This window comes from Salmo trutta, chromosome 9, assembly GCF_901001165.1.
Source record: "Salmo trutta chromosome 9, fSalTru1.1, whole genome shotgun sequence".
Lineage (NCBI taxonomy): Eukaryota > Metazoa > Chordata > Actinopteri > Salmoniformes > Salmonidae > Salmo > Salmo trutta.
In genome coordinates, this window is record NC_042965.1 from 40,898,085 (window position 1) to 40,918,827 (window position 20,743).

The 20,743-nt window shown below is 42.1% G+C and overlaps 1 protein-coding gene across 2 annotated transcripts; it reads left to right on the plus strand.

Annotated features, from left to right (window-relative positions):
* The first annotated feature begins 90 nt into the window (after window positions 1–90).
* oclnb (occludin b) lies at window positions 91–19,237 on the plus strand. 2 transcript variants are annotated; one of them, XM_029763734.1, is made up of 9 exons: window positions 91–197; window positions 1,897–2,008; window positions 2,331–3,027; window positions 3,436–3,603; window positions 7,255–7,370; window positions 8,285–8,392; window positions 15,241–15,412; window positions 17,450–17,491; window positions 17,617–19,237. In XM_029763734.1, the coding sequence occupies exons 2-9, from the start codon at window positions 1,956–1,958 to the stop codon at window positions 17,713–17,715; spliced, it is 1,455 nt and encodes a 484-aa protein (XP_029619594.1). In that variant the 5' UTR covers window positions 91–197; window positions 1,897–1,955; the 3' UTR covers window positions 17,716–19,237. The 2 variants fall into 2 exon arrangements, with proteins under 2 accessions (XP_029619594.1, XP_029619596.1); XM_029763736.1 differs by having other exon boundaries at window positions 101–197; window positions 1,902–2,008.
* Window positions 19,238–20,743: the final 1,506 nt, after the last annotated feature.

Below are 20,743 nucleotides of genomic sequence, written 5' to 3' on the forward strand. Positions count from 1 at the left end.
GTTTTCCTTCACACCAGTAACCTGTTCTGCATAGGGGAGTGACAAGGAGGAGACAATTCACTACTGTCATCTCCAATGAGAGAGAGCGACCTGCACGCAGTTTTGATCAGCGACGTGCATAGGCGTGTTCGACAATAGCATACGAGTTTCAGCCTGCATCCGTAATCAAAAGAGACGCCGATTCTCCTCGGGAACAGGTGAGTTTGTTGTTGTTGTAACTTTTGGTGATATATTCATATGTAATTTACCATGTAGGTCTACCAAATTACATTTTTTTTCTTGGATTTTCAATCATGTGGTGTATTTTTTATTTTAATGCTGGTCTGTGAATTTTAGATAAATGTTTATTTTATCACAAAGCTGGAGACCTTTGCGGACATGATTGAAGTTGAACTGTATCATGTACATATTTTATTCTGTAGAATTACATTTTAAAACGTCCCTCGACTGTGTTGATATTTGGGGCGTTTGCTATACACGCAGATAATTATTTCCTACGATTTACAAACTGAGGTGTAAAAAAAACACACAAAAAAGGCACTTTCCCCCCCCCTCATTCATCAGGTTATTTTCATCACTCCCCCCCCCCCCCCAACATTCAAAAATATCAGGGAAATTAATTCTAAGTGTAGCCTATAGTATACAACTATTGTATAACGGCACCCAACTCCAGCCTGTTATAATACCAAACAATTCTGTAGGTCAGGATTATCCCTTGATCATGACTCTGTTATTACATTACACACAAATCATTGGACAAAAGCATTTTCTGTAAAGGGCCCCGGACGCTCAATCTAAACATTAACACGCGGCACTTGCAGTACGGTTTTGGAACCATAAGAACCTTATCTGTCATAGCAGCAATACATTATTTTCGAAAGACAAAAGGTTAAATTGATACACATCTTGCTAGGGTTAGTGTTTCTGTTTCCACGCCGCCATATTTCCATGTTACAGAGCTTGTTTACGGAAAACGGATGAAAGACAGAGTGGACTACCTGTGCTAATTAGATACCTGCGTCTCTGAACACCTGTGTGTAAACGGAAGACGGATGCCACAAACGTGTTGTCACTGAAAAACACTTTCGCTTGCAACTGCGTTAAAACCAATTAGAACAATGTACATTAATCTATTTCGCATTTATTTTGATTTGCTATGAAAGTATAGGGATTTATGTTTCTATAACTGTACCGCAATTGAGAATCGATTCACGTTTAGATCGAGTATTGGGCTGCCAGAGCCAATTTGCCTCTAAAACAGGACACGTAATGTCCTTGGACTATACGGAGTAACGTTCGGCTCCTTTAGTCCATTGGGTTAGTTTCTGGAAAGAAAGACAACATGTGGAGAACATGTTATTGCTGCTGTGCTCTTCACCTCTATTAGGCTGCAGAAGGGCCTACTCTGCGGTTAAATGTTTGCTTAGTCAGTAAATTTGTTCCAAATGGCGCCCTGTTCCCTACATAGTGCACTACTTTTGGCCAGATTGCTATAACCGGGATCTATAGTGGTGCGCACTATAGAGATTAGAGTGCCATTTAGGAGATGTGCAGTTTGTGTAGTCAGTAGTAGCAGCAGGACACATTTGGAAAGGTCGCCTCCCTTCAAGTCATGTTCAAGTGTTTGTACTACATCCCAGGGTTTAGCAGATTCTTCTTTAAGAAAAGGTTAAAGATAATATTTGGGGTGTTCTGATCTCAATATAAAAAATAAAAAAACTTTTATAAAAGTAATGTACTGTTAACCACATTTTCTTTGGAACTTAAAGGTAACATACTGTACCTAATTTGCAGGTAACTGGCTTCCAATAACAGGAAAAATAACAGGATTATTTTTTACAGTGTACTGTTTTTGTTGTGGTTGCTAACGTGATTTTTATTTTGTTTTTTAATTAGTGCAGCAGCGACTGGATAAAGTGAAGAGTTGAGACTTCGGAGGACCAGAGGATCCCAGTATGCCCTCTCACAACAAACGCACCTCTCCTTCCTATCATCCCGGAAGCAGACGGTAAGTCCTCCCTCTCTCATCGCACACAACTCCTCACCCATCTATCTACACTCATCCTATGTCCTCATCCCATCTCACTCTTCTCCCACCTCACTTACCTCATCATACACATCCCTCTACATTAATATACTCAACCCACCTGTCGTTCTCCTCCATCAGATCATTCATACCACCCTACTCTTCCACCCCACCCTATCATCACCTACAACCTACCCAACTTTGCAAGTTAATAGGATTAATACATTCTATATGTCCACCCCTCTAACATCTCCTCCTCTTCTTCTCTGTCCTCTCCTTCCAACTCCCTCCTCCCTTTTTTCAGCCATGAACACAGGCACAAGCATAGCGAGCATGTCTCCAACCCAGCCTACTCTTTCTACCCAGACGAGGAGCTCCTCCACTTCTACCGTTGGACCTCTCCTCCAGGGGTGATGAAGATCATCTCCATCATCATCATCATCATGTGCGTAGCGATCTTCGCCTGCGTGGCGTCTACGCTCGCCTGGGACTACGACATGAGCACGATGGGAATGGGCGGCGGCATCGGCGCTGGGCTGGGCATCGGAGGTGGAGGATATGGTGGGAGCTATGGCAGTAGTTACGGCGGTGGCTCCTCCTATGGCAGCGGTATCGGTGGAGGCTCGTCCTATGGCGGAGGTAGCTACGGAAGTAGGACCGAGACTGACCCCCTGGCGGGGAAGGGCTTCATCATTGCCATAGCAGCCATCACCTTCATCGCCGTGCTCATCATCTTCATACTAGTGGTGTCGCGGCAGAACGCGTCCCGCTCGCCAAAGTTCTACCTGGGGGCCATCATCGTGTCTGCCATCTTGGCGATATTAATGATCATCGCTACTATAGTCTACCTGGTGGCAGTGAACCCCACAGCCCAATCCTCAGGGTCTGTCTACTACAACCAGATAATACAGCTGTGTTCCCAGTACCAGAATCAGAACCAAGCCCAAGGCATCTTCATCAACCAGTACCTCTACCATTACTGTGTGGTGGAACCTCAGGAGGTAGGTAGCATCTTCATCAACCAGTACCTCTGCCATTACTGCTTGGTGGAATCTCAGGAAGGGGTCATTAAGTGCTGCATCTCTGCTAGCCTATGGGATAACACGTCTCAAAGTAAGCAGCTTGATTACACCACCTTCTTGCCCTTTCCTCACCAGTCTCAAGCTGGATTCCATTTTTATCACTATAGTCTACAGTCACGTACATTTCTCGCCCTCAGTGCACAATTCAATACAATTTGTATATTTCTTGGTACATATTACAATGAGTTAAAATAGCAGATTTCCGCCTCCTTCACCCTGGTGCATTATCCCTCTTCCTATGTGGAACATGCTAACCCACTGACCCTCCTCTCTGTCCCAGGTCATAGCCATCTTGTTTACAATGTCTCTCGCCCCTTCTCTCTTTAGGTCATAGCCATCATCCTGGGAGTCTTGGTATTTGTGGGTCTGATCATCCTGCTGGTGTTTGCTGTGAAGACGCGTCAGAAGATCAGACGCTGGGGCCCAGACAGAATCCTCTGGGAGGAGACCAAGGTTATCAGCAACAGCCTGCGCACACACACCATCGGAGAGTGGGTGAGTGTGTGTGTGTGTGTGTGTTTCCAGATAGGGGATGTTTACAGAGGTGTGTGTGTGTGTGCTGTTAAAACAAGGACAGGGACTGACTGTAAAGTCCTTGTAATCTGTGATGATTTGATGTACATAAAACATTTAACTACCTCCATGGTTACCAGGGAAACTGCATTCTACTAGTGTACATCCACGGCTAATTGTGTGTGTGTGTGTGTGTGTGTGTGTGTGTGTGTGTGTGTGTGACAACATGACAAACATTCAACGGAATTAACTCTCACAGTGACAGTATAGAGTAATGGAACAGTACAGTTCCTTCAGAAAGTATTCACACCCCTTGACTTTTTCCACATTTTGTTGTGTTACAGTCTGAATTTACAATGGATTCAATTGTGATTTTGTGTCACTGGCCTACACACAATACCCCATAATGTCAAAGTGGAATCATGGTTTAGCAAACTAATTAAATTAAAAAGCAAAAATGTCTTGAGTTAATAAGTATTTAACCCCTTTGTTATGGCAAGTCTAAATAAGTGCTTAACCAGTCCCATAATAAGTTGCATGGACACACTCTGTTTTCAATAATCGTGTTTAACATTATTTATGAATGACTGCCTCATTTCCGTACCCCCACACATACAATTACAATTAAGAAAGAAAAAAAGCAGTTATTGAATAACCCTTTGAGCATGGTGAAGTTATCATTACACTTTGGATGGTGTATCAATACAGCCAGTTAGTACAAAGATACAGGCGTCCTTCCTAACTCAGTTGCCGGACAGCAAGGAAACCACTCAGGGATTTCACAATGAGGCCAATGGTGACTATAAAACAGTTACAGTGTTAAATGGCTGTGATGGGAGAACTGAGGATGGATCAACAACATTGTAGTTATTCCACAATACTAACCTAAATGGCGGGGTGAAAAGAAGGAAGCCTGTACAGAATACAAATACTCCAAAACATGCATCCTGTTTTCATGAGGCACTGAAGTATAACTGCAAAAAATGTGGCAAAGAAATTATCACAATGTACTGAATACAAAGCATTATGTTTGGGGCAAATCCAACACATCACTGAGTACCACTATTCATATTTGGTGGTGGCTGCATCATGTTATGGGTATGCTTGTCATCGGCAAGGACTAGGGAGTTTTTTATGATAAAAATAAACAGAATAGAGCTAAGCACAGGCAAAATCCTAGAGGTAAATCTGGTTGTCTGCTTTCCAACAGACACTGGGAGACAAGTTCACCTTTTAGCAGGACAATAACCAAAAACACAAGGCCAGATATACACTGGAGTTGGTTACCAAGATTACTTTGAATGTTCCTGAGTGGCCTAGTTACAGTTTTGACTTAAATCTGCTCGAAAATCTATGGCACGACTTGAAAGTGGCTGTCTAGCAATGATCAATAACCAACTTGAAAGAGCTTCTAGAATTTAAAGAATAATATGCAAATATTGTACAATCCAGGTGTGCAAATCTCTTAGACTTTTCCAAAAAGACACTGAGCTGTAATCGCTGCCAAAGGTGATTCTAACATGTATTGACTCAGGGGGTTGAATACTTACGTAATCAAGCAATATTATTGTTTTATTTTTCATCAATATTTTACAAATGTTATTTTTCTTCCACTTTGACATTAGAGTATTTTGTGTAGATCGTTGACAAAAAAATGAATATTCAATCCATTTTAATCCCACCTTTGTAACACAACAGAATGTGGAAAAAGTCCAGGTGTATGAATACTTTCTGATGGCACTGTACCTGTGCTACAGGGCCAGTGTTCAAAGCGTTTTGGGAGAAGTAGTAGAGTGCTGATCTGGGCTCAGGTCCCCATCCCCCCCCGTCCGTCCGTGTGTGTTTATCTAAGCAGACAGGCACAGCAGAAGCATAGCTTTCACCACAGGGGCTTAAGGATAGATTTAGTGGATAGGTGCAGAGGGAGGTGAGGTGAGTTTCATGTCCAGTTTCTGGGAGTGGCTTCCCAAGGCACTAGTCTCATTTTTAGTGATGTCTTGCTATGTCATGGTAAAGAGTTGGTTGTTAAAGAGTGACTGCCCCTAAAAAGCAACTTCTCGTTTTGAAAATGGCCTATGTTGCATCGATATGAGTCAGTTATTTTCCACTCCCTATATATAGCCATGTTATTTTTATTAATTATTCACTGTTTCTATTTATTCCTTGTCACAATATCATTTAAAAAAAATCTTATCTTTAACTCTGCATTGTTGGAAAGTATCTGTGGTGTTTGGGCTTTGGAGGATGGAGTGAGAAGTGGAGAAACCGGTCGGTCCTGAGTGGGAGAGCTCAGACTGCCACACCATTTTTACCTCACTGCGACAACAATAATGGTACACTATCTGTGCTACAGGGCCAGTGTTCAAAACGTTTTGGGAGAAGTAGTCGAGTGCTAATCTGGGGTCAGCCCCCCCCCCCCCCCCGTTCGTCCGTGTGTTATTCTAACCAGACAGTCACAGCAGAAGCATAGCTTCCACCATAGGTGCTTTATGACAGATGAAGTGTATAGGTGTGTGTTGTGTCAGGTGTAGAGGGAGGTGGGGAGAGTTTCATGTCCAGTTTCTGGGAGTAGCCTTCCATGACATTAGTCTCATTTGTAGCGATGTCATGGTGAAAAATTGGTTCTTAAAATAGCATTCTGATCATGTAGTACAAGGAGCAGTTGTGATTGGCTATGAGTTGTTGTCCTAGTGTTCCTCCCTGTCTCTCGTTATGATCATATCATCTGTGTTATTTAGGCTGTGGAGGACCGAGGGGGAAGTGGAGGAACTGTTCGGTCCGGGATGAGAGCGCTCAGTCAACCACACTATTTACCTCACCGCGACAACCACACCTCTGAGTAATATGTGAGAGGGGGGAACCTTAAGGCAACCATATAAACAAAACCACTTCAGTCAGCAACCCTAAAGTTACTGGATTCACAAAGATTCAGATTCAATGCATTGTTGGATTCACAAAGATTCAGATTCAATGTGTTGTTGGATTCACAAAAGTTTCAGATTCAATGTGTTATTGGATTCACAAAAGATTCAGATTCAATGTGTTATTGCCATATCAACTTAATCGACTTGGTGCAGCTATAAAACTAGGCAAACTGCACATACATGGGCTACAGCCATACCCGGTAGCCTAGGCATAAAGTTCACATGAGACACTGTTCAACACCATGCCATATGTGTTGAATGAAGACAATCTGGTACTGTAGTTGTCAGGCCATCGACGTTGAACTAAAGACTGGTTTGGTTGGATCGGAAGTCTGCTCGCAAAGGTTTCTTCAGTCGACAAGTTGGTTCATCATTAACATGACATGCTTTAAAGGCATTGCCTGAAATTATGAGTAGAAGATGTTTATTCAGGAATTTCATAAACATAATGTTTACATTGATGATTTGCATAATGTTTTCTGGTAATTGTGTTCATACCTCTGTTCCTGGATGCAGTCCACCAAACTGTAGGATTTGATGTCTTCTTGAGCCTTTTGTTCTTACCAACCTGTGGTGTATTATTTAAACACATGCTGTGTGAAGGTTTTACATTAGTGGCTGTTTGTTACCCTCTGTCTCAGTATGATGCCTGACTCTTGACCTCCTCCTGTATTGAATACACTTTATTGATCCCTGTCTCTTCCTGTAGGTGAATAACGTGTCTGGTCAGCCGGACACTCTGGTGAATGAGTACAACGACAAGGTGGGGGGCTCCAGGAACTTCCTGGACCAGCTGCCAGACCACAGACCTCTGTATCTGCCTGGGTAAGGTCACCTACACACTGAGATTTTCGCAGTGTCAAAAACTGAGCCAGAGAAATGTATTTCAATGAGAACCTGAAGTTTGTGAGGGGCGACCCCATGGGTATGAGCTGGAACAATGCTCTGTTGCACATTTTAATTAATTGAACTTTTTTTTAAGAGTCTGTGGTCAGCTAATCCTAACCATAACCATTAGTGAGAGAAGACCCAAAGCTGACCTTGCCTGTCCACAGGCATCTTCATCATTCTCACTCAGGACAAGAACCATTTTGTTTCCTTGGCGAAAGTTAAAGGGCTATGTTTGTTTTGGGTTGTTTCACCCGCATGTTTTCACCTGGCAAAGAGAAAGTATTTCCTGAACACAAAGAAGTGTTACTCAAGACATTATTTTGGCAAGGGAAGGCCATTAAGCTATTTGTTATAATATGCTTAGATAAATGGAGAAGCATGTCAAATCACCTTTTTCCACCATCAATGGTGGTCTGCCACACCAATATACTCAGTGTATTTACCACGCCAAATGAACTCATGACATAGTCATGAATTAGTTGTTCCATTTGTCACGTTAGAACTAAGAAATAAGAAAGTATATTTCCTGGTTGAATGCTGGGGCTTTTTATGCACTTACCAGAAGTTGGTAGAATGCTGGGAATGTGTTCTTTGGCTCAATCTTGTTGCTGAATGATTTGAGGTTTTGTGTGACGCCGTCATCCTGACCTCACTCGATCAGGACGAGCTTGTTTCAGAGAAAAACAAACACTTTTGTTATGAGAAGACAGATTCTAGTGCTACTAGTTTTACAATCCTCTAATACACAGTTTTACTGATTCCATTTAACTGGAGTTTATTAGAATAATTGTGATGATATTTAGGTTATATGCAAAAAGGTGTATTATTTAATACGTTTTTTTTTTCAGGAGCTCAGACATAACAAGCTCGTTGGGCGGACTGAAGAGCAAGCTGAGGGACTACGACACTGGTGCAGAATCGGGAGGAGAGGATCTGGACGAGATCGACTTTAACACGTGAGTGGAGGGACGACTGGTGGAATGAAAGTTGCCTGCTTTCCGATCTGTTTTGTAAAGTATATCCAAATCCTAAACAGTTTGCCATACTTAACAGATCTGGGATCAGGCTAGAATGACAGTAGCATCAGGGTCTGAACGAGATCCTAATAAACTGCATCAGTTCAAGTAGGTTGTAGCATTATTATAGATGTGGGATAGGAGTAATAATATATTCCCCAAACAGGTGTATAGCAGACATGGGCAGGAAATAATTGTATTTTTGTACTTTATTAGAATATACTAACTTTTTAAATACCCATAGTCAAATATTTATATGGAGTTTGAACGAAAAGGCAACTAGTTTCTTTGATATTTAAATACAGGTCTCAGACAAGAGGCTAACACGACCAAGAGGGTCGAGAAAGACTGTCAGAGGACAGAAACAGGAAGTCAGGCATCTATAAGTGGGGTTAAAAGAACAGTAAAAAAAAGCCACTCTCTCTCTCCGAGGCACCGTTGTCTGCCAAAGCGAATGGAAAAGAAAAGAATGTTCACTTTATTTGCAAAGTAACCACATTTCCTGGCTCAGTACGGGAGATTAAAGTTATGCTTGATAAAGTTCTATATAATATACGGTGCCTTCAGAAAGTATTCATACCCTTTTACTTTCTGTCGTGTTACAGCCTGAATTCAAAATGGATTAAATATGTTTTTTCTCTCCTCATCTACATAAAATACACCATGATGACGAAGTGGAAACATGTTTTTAGAAATGTTAGCAAATCTATTAAATTAAATACATAGCTAATTTACATAAGTATTCAGACCCCTGAGTCAATGGGGCTCCTGAGTGGCGCAGCGGTCTAAGACACTGCATCGCAGTGCAAGAGGCGTCACTGCAGTCCCTGGTTTGAATCCAGGCTGCATCACATCCAGCTGTGATTGGGAGTCCCATAGGGCGGTAGGGCGGCGCACAATTGGCCCAGCGTTGCCTGAGTTTGGCCGTCATTGTAAATAAGAATGTGTTCTTAACTGACTGGCCAAGTTAAATAAAATTTAGAAAAAACTGATCATATTTTAATATATACAAATTAATATTTATTTGATGAACCAAAAACTACAACAGTTTGTTGAATTAGTGTAAATGTATGACCATTAGCAGATGGTTCGGAGGGCTCTCAGATATGAATTTTAATGAGGGACATGGAATCACATCGACATTAGAAGATCACTTTTACAGTTTCAAAATGACAAACAAATGTATGTTCATAATGAGTGAGACATAAGATAATACAGTAACACTTCAAATCAAGTTCTTATACACGTGTAGTAACTTTGATCATTACAATAGCAACATGGTTGTTTCATAGGACTTTGTAAATTGCTTTTTAATTGCATAACGATGGAGTTCTTACATATGTGGAATAAAGAACGTCAGCTCAAACTTTCAGCTCATTGATATGCAATTACCAAAGTATCATGTAACAACATGCTAATAAAATGTAGTTTTAATACACAGGCACAAGGGCAGTTTAATGTTAAGTGTTATTGAGAATGCTAACAGTAACAAAATATAGCTATTAAGTGTCGAAAGGAAAATAAATATCCAAAAACTGCCTTCTCGAATCAACTACAGCCAAGGTAGTTGGAAAATCATGTTAGTTTTTTTTATTTTGAGTAAACTATCCCTTTAAATATGGTATACTGAGTGTTTGAAACAAGAACACGTGCCCTCCGATGGACAAAGATGTTCAAAGTTGTTTTTGCTAAGCATCCAACTGTTTGCAAATGGCTTCGAATTACTCTGCAGTATTTTCAGCTATCAACAAAATGTATTGCAGCTTTCAACCTTTTGCAGTGGCATGTTGAAAGAGTCATACAGTAGTTGAGCATCACAACTTATTTATACTTCTCTGTACAGAATATAATTGGTTAATTGGTTTGACTTGATTATGGACTGTCAGGAGAATGGATATTTTACACAATGTTCAGCTCAAATTAAGTTTAATTCCAAAACGCTATATTGTATACCAATTTTCAGAATTTTTGGTAAATTCGCTTTTATTGTTTAAATAACTTGGAGATTGGTGTGTGTTTGTGCCATTTCTAATCATGGAATGGGGTTGTTCAATGACAGACATGTATTTGTTTGAAATATATCACTTGATGGTTTCATTTCAGAGAGACAATCATGTTGTTGCAAAACCTTATATATCCACCTCACTCTCAGAAACACGTAGTACTGCTATGTTTTATACTCAAATGTAACTAACTATTTAAAAATAATAATAAAGAACTGTATGAATGATTCATTTGTGACATCAATATTGTAAAAAAAATTATCAATATAGTAATGAGATCTGTATGTTAAATATTTACATTTGACATTTTATTGTCTTATCCAGCGCGACTTAGAGTTAGTGCATTCATCTTAAAATAATGTAGCTCGGTGAGACAACCACAGATCAGTCAAATCCACAGGATACAAACATTCCATTTCAGCTAAACAACGGATATATAGCGTTTTTGCAACAACCAATTTTAATACACATCTAAAAATCTATGAATTAAAAATCAGAACAGCAATATTTAACACAAACATAAGCAATCATTTCTGATGAAAAAAATGAAATTGGTGTGTGTGTATATAGCGTTTTGGAACAAAACTTCTAATAGGATGGATTTATTGAAATGGTATGTACTATTCAGGGTAATTACTATTAGTTGAAGGCAGCCAATCCAATAGTTTCAGAAAAGTAGACACTTCCTAAGATCTGTATTAAAATATAATTTTTAAGAAGTTGCTTTCTTTGATCTGTATTCAAATAGTTTACAAAAATAGTTACTTTCTGAGCTCTGTATTGAAGTAGGATTAAAAAGTCATATACTTTTTGTGGATCTGTATTCAAATAGTTGTAGTAACCTCAAGTTACAATTTGTTTCCCTGGAAAAAGTTACTTTCCACAAAGCAGAGTTAAAAATGGTTGTCCCAGGTCTGTAGTTAATACTAGACTTGTCCCAGGTCTGTAGGTAATACTAGACTTGTCCCAGGTCTGTAGGTAATACTAGACTTGTCCCAGGTCTGTAGGTAATACTAGACTTGTCCCAGGTCTGTAGGTAATACTAGACTTGTCCCAGGTCTGTAGGTAATACTAGACTTGTCCCAGGTCTGTAGGTAATACTAGACTTGTCCCAGGTCTGTAGGTAATACTAGACTTGTCCCAGGTCTGTAGGTAATACTAGACTTGTCCCAGGTCTGTAGGTAATACTAGACTTGTCCCAGGTCTGTAGGTAATACTAGACTTGTCCCAGGTCTGTAGGTAATACTAGACTTGTCCCAGGTCTGTAGGTAATACTAGGCTTGTCCCAGGTCTGTAGGTAATGCTAGACTTGTCCCAGGTCTGCAGGTAATACCAGACTTGTCCCAGGTCTGTAGGTAATACTAGACTTGTCCCAGGTCTGTAGGTAATACTAGACTTGTCCCAGGTCTGTAGGTAATACTAGACTTGTCCCAGGACTGGTGTATAGAAGTTTTCGAAGGGGATTATAGAGGTATTTGTGGGTAGAAAGTCAGACATCAACTTGAGTTTCCATCCATCAAAGATAACTAGGGGAAGGGGTATAATACGATATATATATATATATATATATATATACTGCTCAAAAAAATAAAGGGAACACTTAAACAACACAATGTAACTCCAAGTCAATCAAACTTCTGTGAAATCAAACTGTCCACTTAGGAAGCAACACTCATTGACAATAAATTTCACATGCTGTTGTGCAAATGGAATAGACAGGTGGAAATTATAGGCAATTAGCAAGACACCCCCAATAAAGGAGTGGTTCGGCAGGTGGTGACCACAGACCACTTCTCAGTTCTTATGCTTCCTGGCTGATGTTTTGGTCACTTTTGAATGCTGGTGGTGCTTTCACTCTAGTGGTAGCATGAGACGAAGTCTACAACCCACACAAGTGGCTCTGGTAGTGCAGCTCATCCAGGATGGCACATCAATGCGAGCTGTGGCAAGAAGGTTTGCTGTGTCTGTCAGCGTAGTGTCCAGAGCATGGAGGCGCTACCAGGAGACAGGCCAGTACATCAGGAGACGTGGAGGAGGCCGTAGGAGGGCAACAACCCAGCAGCAGGACCGCTACCTCCGCCTTTGTGCAAGGAGGAGCAGGAGAAACACTGCCAGAGCCCTGCAAAATGACCTCCAGCAGGCCACAAATGTGCATGTGTCTGCTCAAACGGTCAGAAACAGACTCCATGAGGGTGGTATGAGGGCCCGACGTCCACAGGTGGGGGTTGTGCTTACAGCCCACACTGTGCAGGACGTTTGACATTTGCCAGAGAACACCAAGATTGGCAAATTCGCCACTGGCGCCCTGTGCTCTTCACAGATGAAGCAGGTTCACACTGAGTACATGTGACAGAGTCTGGAGACGCCGTGGAGAACGTTCTGCTGCCTGCAACATCCTCCAGCATGACCGGTTTGGCGGTGGGTCAGTCATGGTGTGGGGTGGCATTTCTTTGGGGGGCCGCACAGCCCTCCATGTGCTCGCCAGAGGTAGCCTGACTGCCATTAGGTACCGAGATGAGATCCTCAGACCCCTTGTGAGACCATATGCTGGTGCGGTTGGCCCTGGGTTCCTTCTAATGCAAGACAATGCTAGACCTCATGTGGCTGGAGTGTGTCAGCAGTTCCTGCAAGAGGAAGGCATTGATGCTATGGACTGGCCCGCCCGTTCCCCAGACCTGAATCCAATTGAGCACATCTGGGACATCATGTCTCGCTCCATCCACCAACACCACGTTGCACCACAGACTGTCCAGGAGTTGGCGGATGCTTTAGTCCAGGTCTGGGAGGAGATCCCTCAGGAGACCATCCGTCACCTCATCAGGAGCATGCCCAGGCGTTGTAGGGAGGCCATACAGGCACGTGGAGGCCACACACACTACTGAGCCTCATTTTGACTTGTTTTAAGGACATTACATCAAAGTTGGATCAGCCTGTAGTGTGGTTTTCCACTTTAATTTTGAGTGTGACTCCAAATCCAGACCTCCATGGGTTGATAAATTGGATTTCCATTGATTATTTTTGTGTGATTTTGTTGTCAGCACATTCAACTATGTAAAGAAAAAAGTATTTAATAAGATTATTTCTTTCATTCAGATCTAGTATGTGTTGTTTAAGTGTTCCCTTTATTTTTTTGAGCAGTATATATATATATATATATATATACACACACATATACACACACAGCTCAAAAAAATAAAGGGAACACTAAAATAACACATCCTAGATCTGAATGAATGAAATAATCTTATTAAAAACTTTTTTTCTTTACATAGTTGAATTTGCTGACAACAAAATCACACAAAAATAATCAATGGAAATCCAATTTATCAACCCAGTCTGGATTTGGAGTCACACTCAAAATTAAAGTGGAAAACCACACTACAGGCTGATCCAACTTTGATGTAATGTCCTTAAAACAAGTCAAAATGAGGCTCAGTAGTGTGTGTGGCCTCCACGTGCCTGTATGACCTCCCTACAACGCCTGGGCATGCTCCTGATGAGGTGGCGGATGGTCTCCTGAGGGATCTCCTCCCAGACCTGGACTAAAGCATCCGCCAACTCCTGGACAGTCTGTGGTGCAACGTGGCATTGGTGGATGGAGCGAGACATGTCCCAGATGTGCTCAATTGGATTCAGGTCTGGGGAACAGGCGGGCCAGTCCATAGCATCAATGCCTTCCTCTTGCAGGAACTGCTGACACACCCCAGCCACATGAGGTCTAGCATTGTCTTGCATTAGGAGGAACCCAGGGCCAACCGCACCAGCATATGGTCTCACAAGGGGTCTGAGGATCTCATCTCGGTACCTAATGGCAGTCAGGCTACCTCTGGCGAGCACATGGAGGGCTGTGCGGCCCCCCAAAGAAATGCCACCCCACACCATGACTGACCCACCGCCAAACCGGTCATGCTGGAGGATGTTGCAGGCAGCAGAACGTTCTCCACGGCGTCTCCAGACTCTGTCATGTCCGTAACGAGCTCAGTGTGAACCTGCTTTCATCCGTGAAGAGCACAGGGCGCCAGTGGCGAATTTGCCAATCTTGGTGTTCTCTGGCAAATGCCAAATGTCCTGCACGGTGTTGGGCTGTAAGCACAACCCCCACCTGTGGACGTCGGGCCCTCATACCACCCTCATGGAGTCCGTTTGAGCAGACACATGCACATTTGTGGCCTGCTGGAGTTCATTTTGCAGGGCTCTGGCAGTGCTTCTCCTGCTCCTCCTTGCACAAAGGCGGAGGTAGCGGTCCTGCTGCTGGGTTGTTGCCTCCTCCACATCTCCTGATGTACTGGCCTGTCTCCTGGTAGCGCCTCCATGCTCTGGACACTACGCTGACAGACACAGCAAACCTTCTTGCCACAGCTCGCATTGATGTGCCATCCTGGATGAGCTGCACTACCTGAGCCCCTTGTGTGGGTTGTAGACTCCGTCTCATGCTACCACTAGAGTGAAAGCACCGCCAGCATTCAAAAGTGACCAAAACATCAGCCAGGAAGCATAGGAACTGAGAAGTGGTCTGTGGTCCCCACCTTCAGAATCACTCATTTATTGGGGGTGTCTTGCTAATTGCCTATAATTTCCACCTGTTGTCTATTCCATTTGCACAACAGCATGTGAAATGTATTGTCAATCAGTGTTGCTTCCTAAGTGGACAGTTTGATTTCACAGAAGTGTGATTGACTTGGAGTTACATTGTGTTGTTTAAGTGTTCCCTTTATTTTTTTGAGCAGTATATATATATATATATATATATATTAGTTCTAAAACTCTATCCATCCTGTCTCTCAGCGAGTTCTCTGCCATCATGAATGAGCAGGAGCGTCTGGACTACAAGAGGGAGTTTGACCGGGACCATCTGGAGTACAAAGAGCTGCAGGCTGAGCTGGATGACCTCAACATGGGCCTGGCTGACCTGGACAAGGAACTGGACAGACAACCAGAGGGCAGCCCACAGTTCCTGGTGAGGACTTTAGAGACACTATATAAATGTTATATTTAGTGTTCTATTTCTTTGTTCTATTAAAGTGTGTGTGAGTCAATAGCTATGTTTCTATTAACTTGTCCAGTGATTTATTTATTTATTGACGACATTTAGAAAGTTAGAAAATAGATTAGACAATTTCCTACGGGGTGCATTTCGATGTAACCAGCTTGTGTCGATTTAAAAATAGCTGGACATAATGACGTAACTCCTACAGTTACCAGGTCTCCATCCAAGAGTCCATGTCAGATTAAAAAAAAAATGTCATGACAGGCCTGTTGGAAACAGAACATTTGTCTGTAAACCTTTCAAATGTCGACAAAAGAAAATGCACTAGACAAGGTGGGAACTTTTTGTCAGTAAAATGAATTAGGTGAGAAATGTCGGTGGAAATGCTTTTATGCACAAATGTTGATATAACCATAATATTGAAGTAAACTTGGAGTCCTACGATGACCTGTGTCTTCCCATTACAACTCATCAGGAAAGCATGCAGTTTATTAGGCTACAGATGAAATAAATGATTAACTCCACAGGCTGGTGAAAGTACAAGGTGATGAGCTTGATGCTCCTTTTCAATAAATATTGAGGGTGATATATATGATATGATTATTGATATTTGGCTGCAGATCGATAAATAAAAATAATCTCTGTCCATAATAATCTCATCATGTAGGCCATATGTGTCAAACTCATTCTACGGCGGGGCCCCGCTCCACCCTTGTAATTGATTGATGAATTAAGGTCACTAATTAACTCTTTGTCTAGGTCTTAATTGAAAGGAAAAAAACAGAAACCCGCAGACACTCGGCGCTCCGTGGAATGGGTTTGACACCCGATGTTGGCCCTTCACTCAACCCAAGACCTCAAAACCAGTTCCACAGCATTTTGTTCATGGTTCCCCTCTAATCAGGGACTGATTCAGACCTGGGACACTAAGTGTGTGCAATTAATTATCAGCTACAACAGAAAACCAGCAGGTTGAATACCCCTGCTCTGCTGTAGGCTATACCCACACTGTATCTGTGAGTTAAATGCGAGGGAAACCTATTTAACTTGTATTTTTTATTAGGTACATGGGAATTTAATCACAAAGTATTTTTATGTGCACTACTGTACGTCATTACGCATAGTCTTATTTGTAACAAGTCAATTTGATGGAAACATCTCTGGTGGGCAAATGCAAATTTTTTTTCATGCACATTTTAGAATATTCACATGGAGACCTAGCTGCTTTCAAATTTTGGTCGGGCAAATTGCGTATTAATAAGTTGTCGACAGCCTGTATGCCTTCCCACGTATTTGTTTCATGTCTCAGGTAACCCCCGCGAAAGCAAGCATGGATAGAATGCAATAATTTTGTAATATTTGCTATATTCTAATAATTCTCATGTGCCAATTTATCGCCACGTTCGTTGGTCGCCATGGTGAAACTTGCACTCCTCTATATCTGAAATAATCGGATGGTGAAAGTTACCAGCCAACCAAAAAGCAAGGCGAAGCAATTCAGGAATTTTTGAAAGTCAGGACAATCTTTGGCCTGCAAAGAAACAATTTTTACAGTTAAATAAAAATTTTGCAAGCAGTAGGCATTTAGAATTTAAATGTGGAGTGGAGGTTAATAGTTAAGTGATGACATCACGTGCATGGCGTGCCTTCAATTATTTGGCAATCATAATTTTCCATAATTTGTCACAAAGTTTGACAACAACAAAAAAATCCACCCCATCGAACAGATACAAATGTTGTTGATCTTTCAAAAATGTCTCCTATATCTGCCGTTTCCATTACACACGTCGCAATGATTTTGCAACATTGGTTTTGTCAATGGAAACCTGCCTATTAAGGTGACATGATATCCTTAACACAATTTTCGAAGAAACCGCTAAAAATCTGAATCGTAATTTAAAAGGTAGACTCAGCATTACAAATGTCGAAAGTACTGTAGCATATCGGGCCAACTTCCACAATAAGAAAGTGTGACGCTAACTGTTTTTGTTCTATCCTTAAAAACAGGATGCTATGGATAAGTACACCCGGCTGAAGAATATGAAGAAGGTATGTTCCACTACACCACTATTTAACTATTTGAGTAACATTTTGTGAGAATTTGATTCAACCAACCCAACCAGTAGGTTTCAACATGTTTTTTTTTAAAAGTTAACCTCCACTTCTCTTCACAGTCCTCAGACTATCAGCTGAAGAAGAAGAGGTGCAAGCATCTGAAGGCTAAGCTGTCTCACATCAAGAGGAAGGTCAGCGAGTATGACCGCAGAACCTGAACCCTGACCACTAAACCCCAGTCCAGAGCAGACTCCACCCTTGTCTGCCCAGGAAACTGGCCCCAAAAGAAGGAAGACCATAATGGGAGAGGGACCCAGAGAAGGCTTTTTTTCAATGTGAAGTCATATGAACTGTTTTTAAGAGGGAGAATTCTCTGAATGTCTAATAATGTTGTTTATTTTTTATTAAAGTTAGATTGATGTTGAGTTCCCCCCCCCCCCCCCCCTCCCACAGCCCCAGGATTCTACCCATAGCCGCGGGAGGTAGGGATGCTAAGAGTGCTGCCGCACCCCCTGAAAAATCCTGATGATGTGACTGTTGGTAGAGCCTTGTGCTTGCTATGCTAGGGTTCTGAGTTCGATTCCCAAAGAGGACCAGTACGAAAATCTGGATAAGAGTGTCTACTAAAATGGAAAAGGAATGAATAGACCATTTCAGTTTTCACACAGAAATAAGTTGCAAAGTATTTCAAGAAAATTCATAACATATCAATAAAGTTTTTTTTATATTCCACAAGTATTTTAAGATGACCTGTTTTGTACAGATAATTATCAGACTCAAGTTACAAATGCTAGTAAACACTCAAATACATTTAGTACATTTTTGCACTGGGCCTGTATTAGCGGACCGATATATAGACCCCCCCCCCTGTCGTCGCAGCAACCCCACCCCCAAACTACTTCCAGCGGCTATGATTCTACCTCTAATATGTGACTTCTGCCGAGTCCCCAACAATTGGATGTTCCGGTTTAGGAAAGAGCCTGTGACTCGACTTCCGCTTTTGGACATGAACAAGGTGACCAGCCATCTTAACTCCTCCTCCACATTTACTGGATTGATTGAACAGTACAGAAGAGAACCTCCCCAGACAGTTATTTTTTTACTTTGATAAACAACATTATTTATGGGATCTAGTTTCAGGCGTTTATTTTAAACCTGCTACGTTAGGTTAACAGTTGGGTAATGATGGTTGGTGCAAGATGCTAAAGGTTATTAGAGCGCCCTCTAGGGTATAGATACATGACATGGCCAATGTTTTTTTTTTATACATGTTTGTACATTTTTTTTTGTTTTAACAAATGTTCTCATGGGATGGTCCTGTATCCAAATAAAATATTTTATCTATAAAAAATAAATACCCGGTGCGACCTTATGGAATTGTACAGTTTTTATCAGCTTTCACAAATTAATTTTGTAGTTGTCTTTTACAGACATCCGGGCACCGGATGTATAGTAAGCAAATTAAAGATGTTTTCCGTTTTTCTTACATAGATCTTATTGTGAATTTCCGAAAATGTTTTACCATTCATGTAAATTGTAATTTTCTAAGACTTTTCTGTCTGTTTAGTTAAAAAAATAAATGTGAGCATTGTGATGTATTGAAGATATTCATCTTCAGGTTAACCTGAGATTAAATATTGTCCATACAGAGATGCAAGTAAGCTACTACCATGGTGATTATGTACAATGTAGGATTTATTGTGTAAATATTATTTAATAAATAAATACACTTTATTTGCAGCTTCAATTTTTTTTATTTTAATGAGATTAAAATATATATATATATATATATATATATATATGCACTGCTCAAAAAAATAAAGGGAACACTTAAACAACACAATGTAACTCCAAGTCAATCACACTTCTGTGAAATCAAACTGTCCACTTAGGAAGCAACACTGATTGGCAATAAATTTCACATGCTGTTGTGCAAATGGAATAGACAACGGGTGGAAATTATAGGCAATTAGCAAGACACCCCCAATAAAGGAGTGGTTCTGCAGGTGGGGACCACAGACCACTTCTCAGTTCCTATGCTTCCTGGCTGATGTTTTGGTCACTTTTGAATGCTGGCGGTGCTTTCACTCTAGTGGTAGCATGAGACGGAGTCTACAACCCACACAAGTGGCTCAGGTAGTGCAGCTCATCCAGGATGGCACATCAATGCGAGCTGTGGCAAGAAGGTTTGCTGTGTCTGTCAGCGTAGTGTCCAGAGCATGGAGGCGCTACCAGGAGACAGGCCAGTACATCAGGAGACGTGGAGGAGGCCATAGGAGGGCAACAACCCAGCAGCAGGACCGCTACCTCCGCCTTTGTGCAAGGAGGAGCAGGAGAAACACTGCCAGAGCCCTGCAAAATGACCTCCAGCAGGCCACAAATGTGCATGTGTCTGCTCAAACGGTCAGAAACAGACTCCATGAGGGTGGTATGAGGGCCCGACGTCCACAGGTGGGGGTTGTGCTTACAGCCCAACACCGTGCAGGACGTTTGGCATTTGCCAGAGAACACCAAGATTGGCAAATTCGCCACTGGCGCCCTGTGCTCTTCACAGATGAAAGCAGGTTCACACTGAGCACATGTGACAGACGTGACAGTCTGTAGATGCCGTGGAGAAAGTTCTGCTGCCTGCAACATCCTCCAGCATGACCGGTTTGGCGGTGGATCAGTCATGGTGTGGGGTGGCATTTCTTTGGGGGGCCGCACAGCCCTCCATGTGCTCGCCAGAGGTAGCCTGACTGCCATTAGGTACCGAGATGAGATCCTCAGACCCCTTGTGAGACCATATGCTGGTGCGGTTGGTCCTGGGTTCCTCCTAATGCAAGACAATGCTAGACCTCATGTGGCTGGAGTGTGTCAGCAGTTCCTGCAAGAGGAAGGCATTGATGCTATGGACTGGCCCGCCCGTTCCCCAGACCTGAATCCAATTGAGCACATCTGGGACATCATGTCTCGCTCCATCCACCAACGCCACGATGCACCACAGACTGTCCAGGAGTTGGCGGATGCTTTAGTCCAGGTCTGGGAGGAGATACCTCAGGAGACCACCTCATCAGGAGCATGCCAGGCGTTGTAGGGAGGTCATACAGGCACGTGGAGGCCACACACACTACTGAGCCTCATTTTGACTTGTTTTAAGGACATTACATCAAAGTTGGATCAGCCTGTAGTGTGGTTTTCCACTTTAATTTTGAGTGTGACTCCAAATCCAGACCTCCATGGGTTGATAAATTGGATTTCCATTGA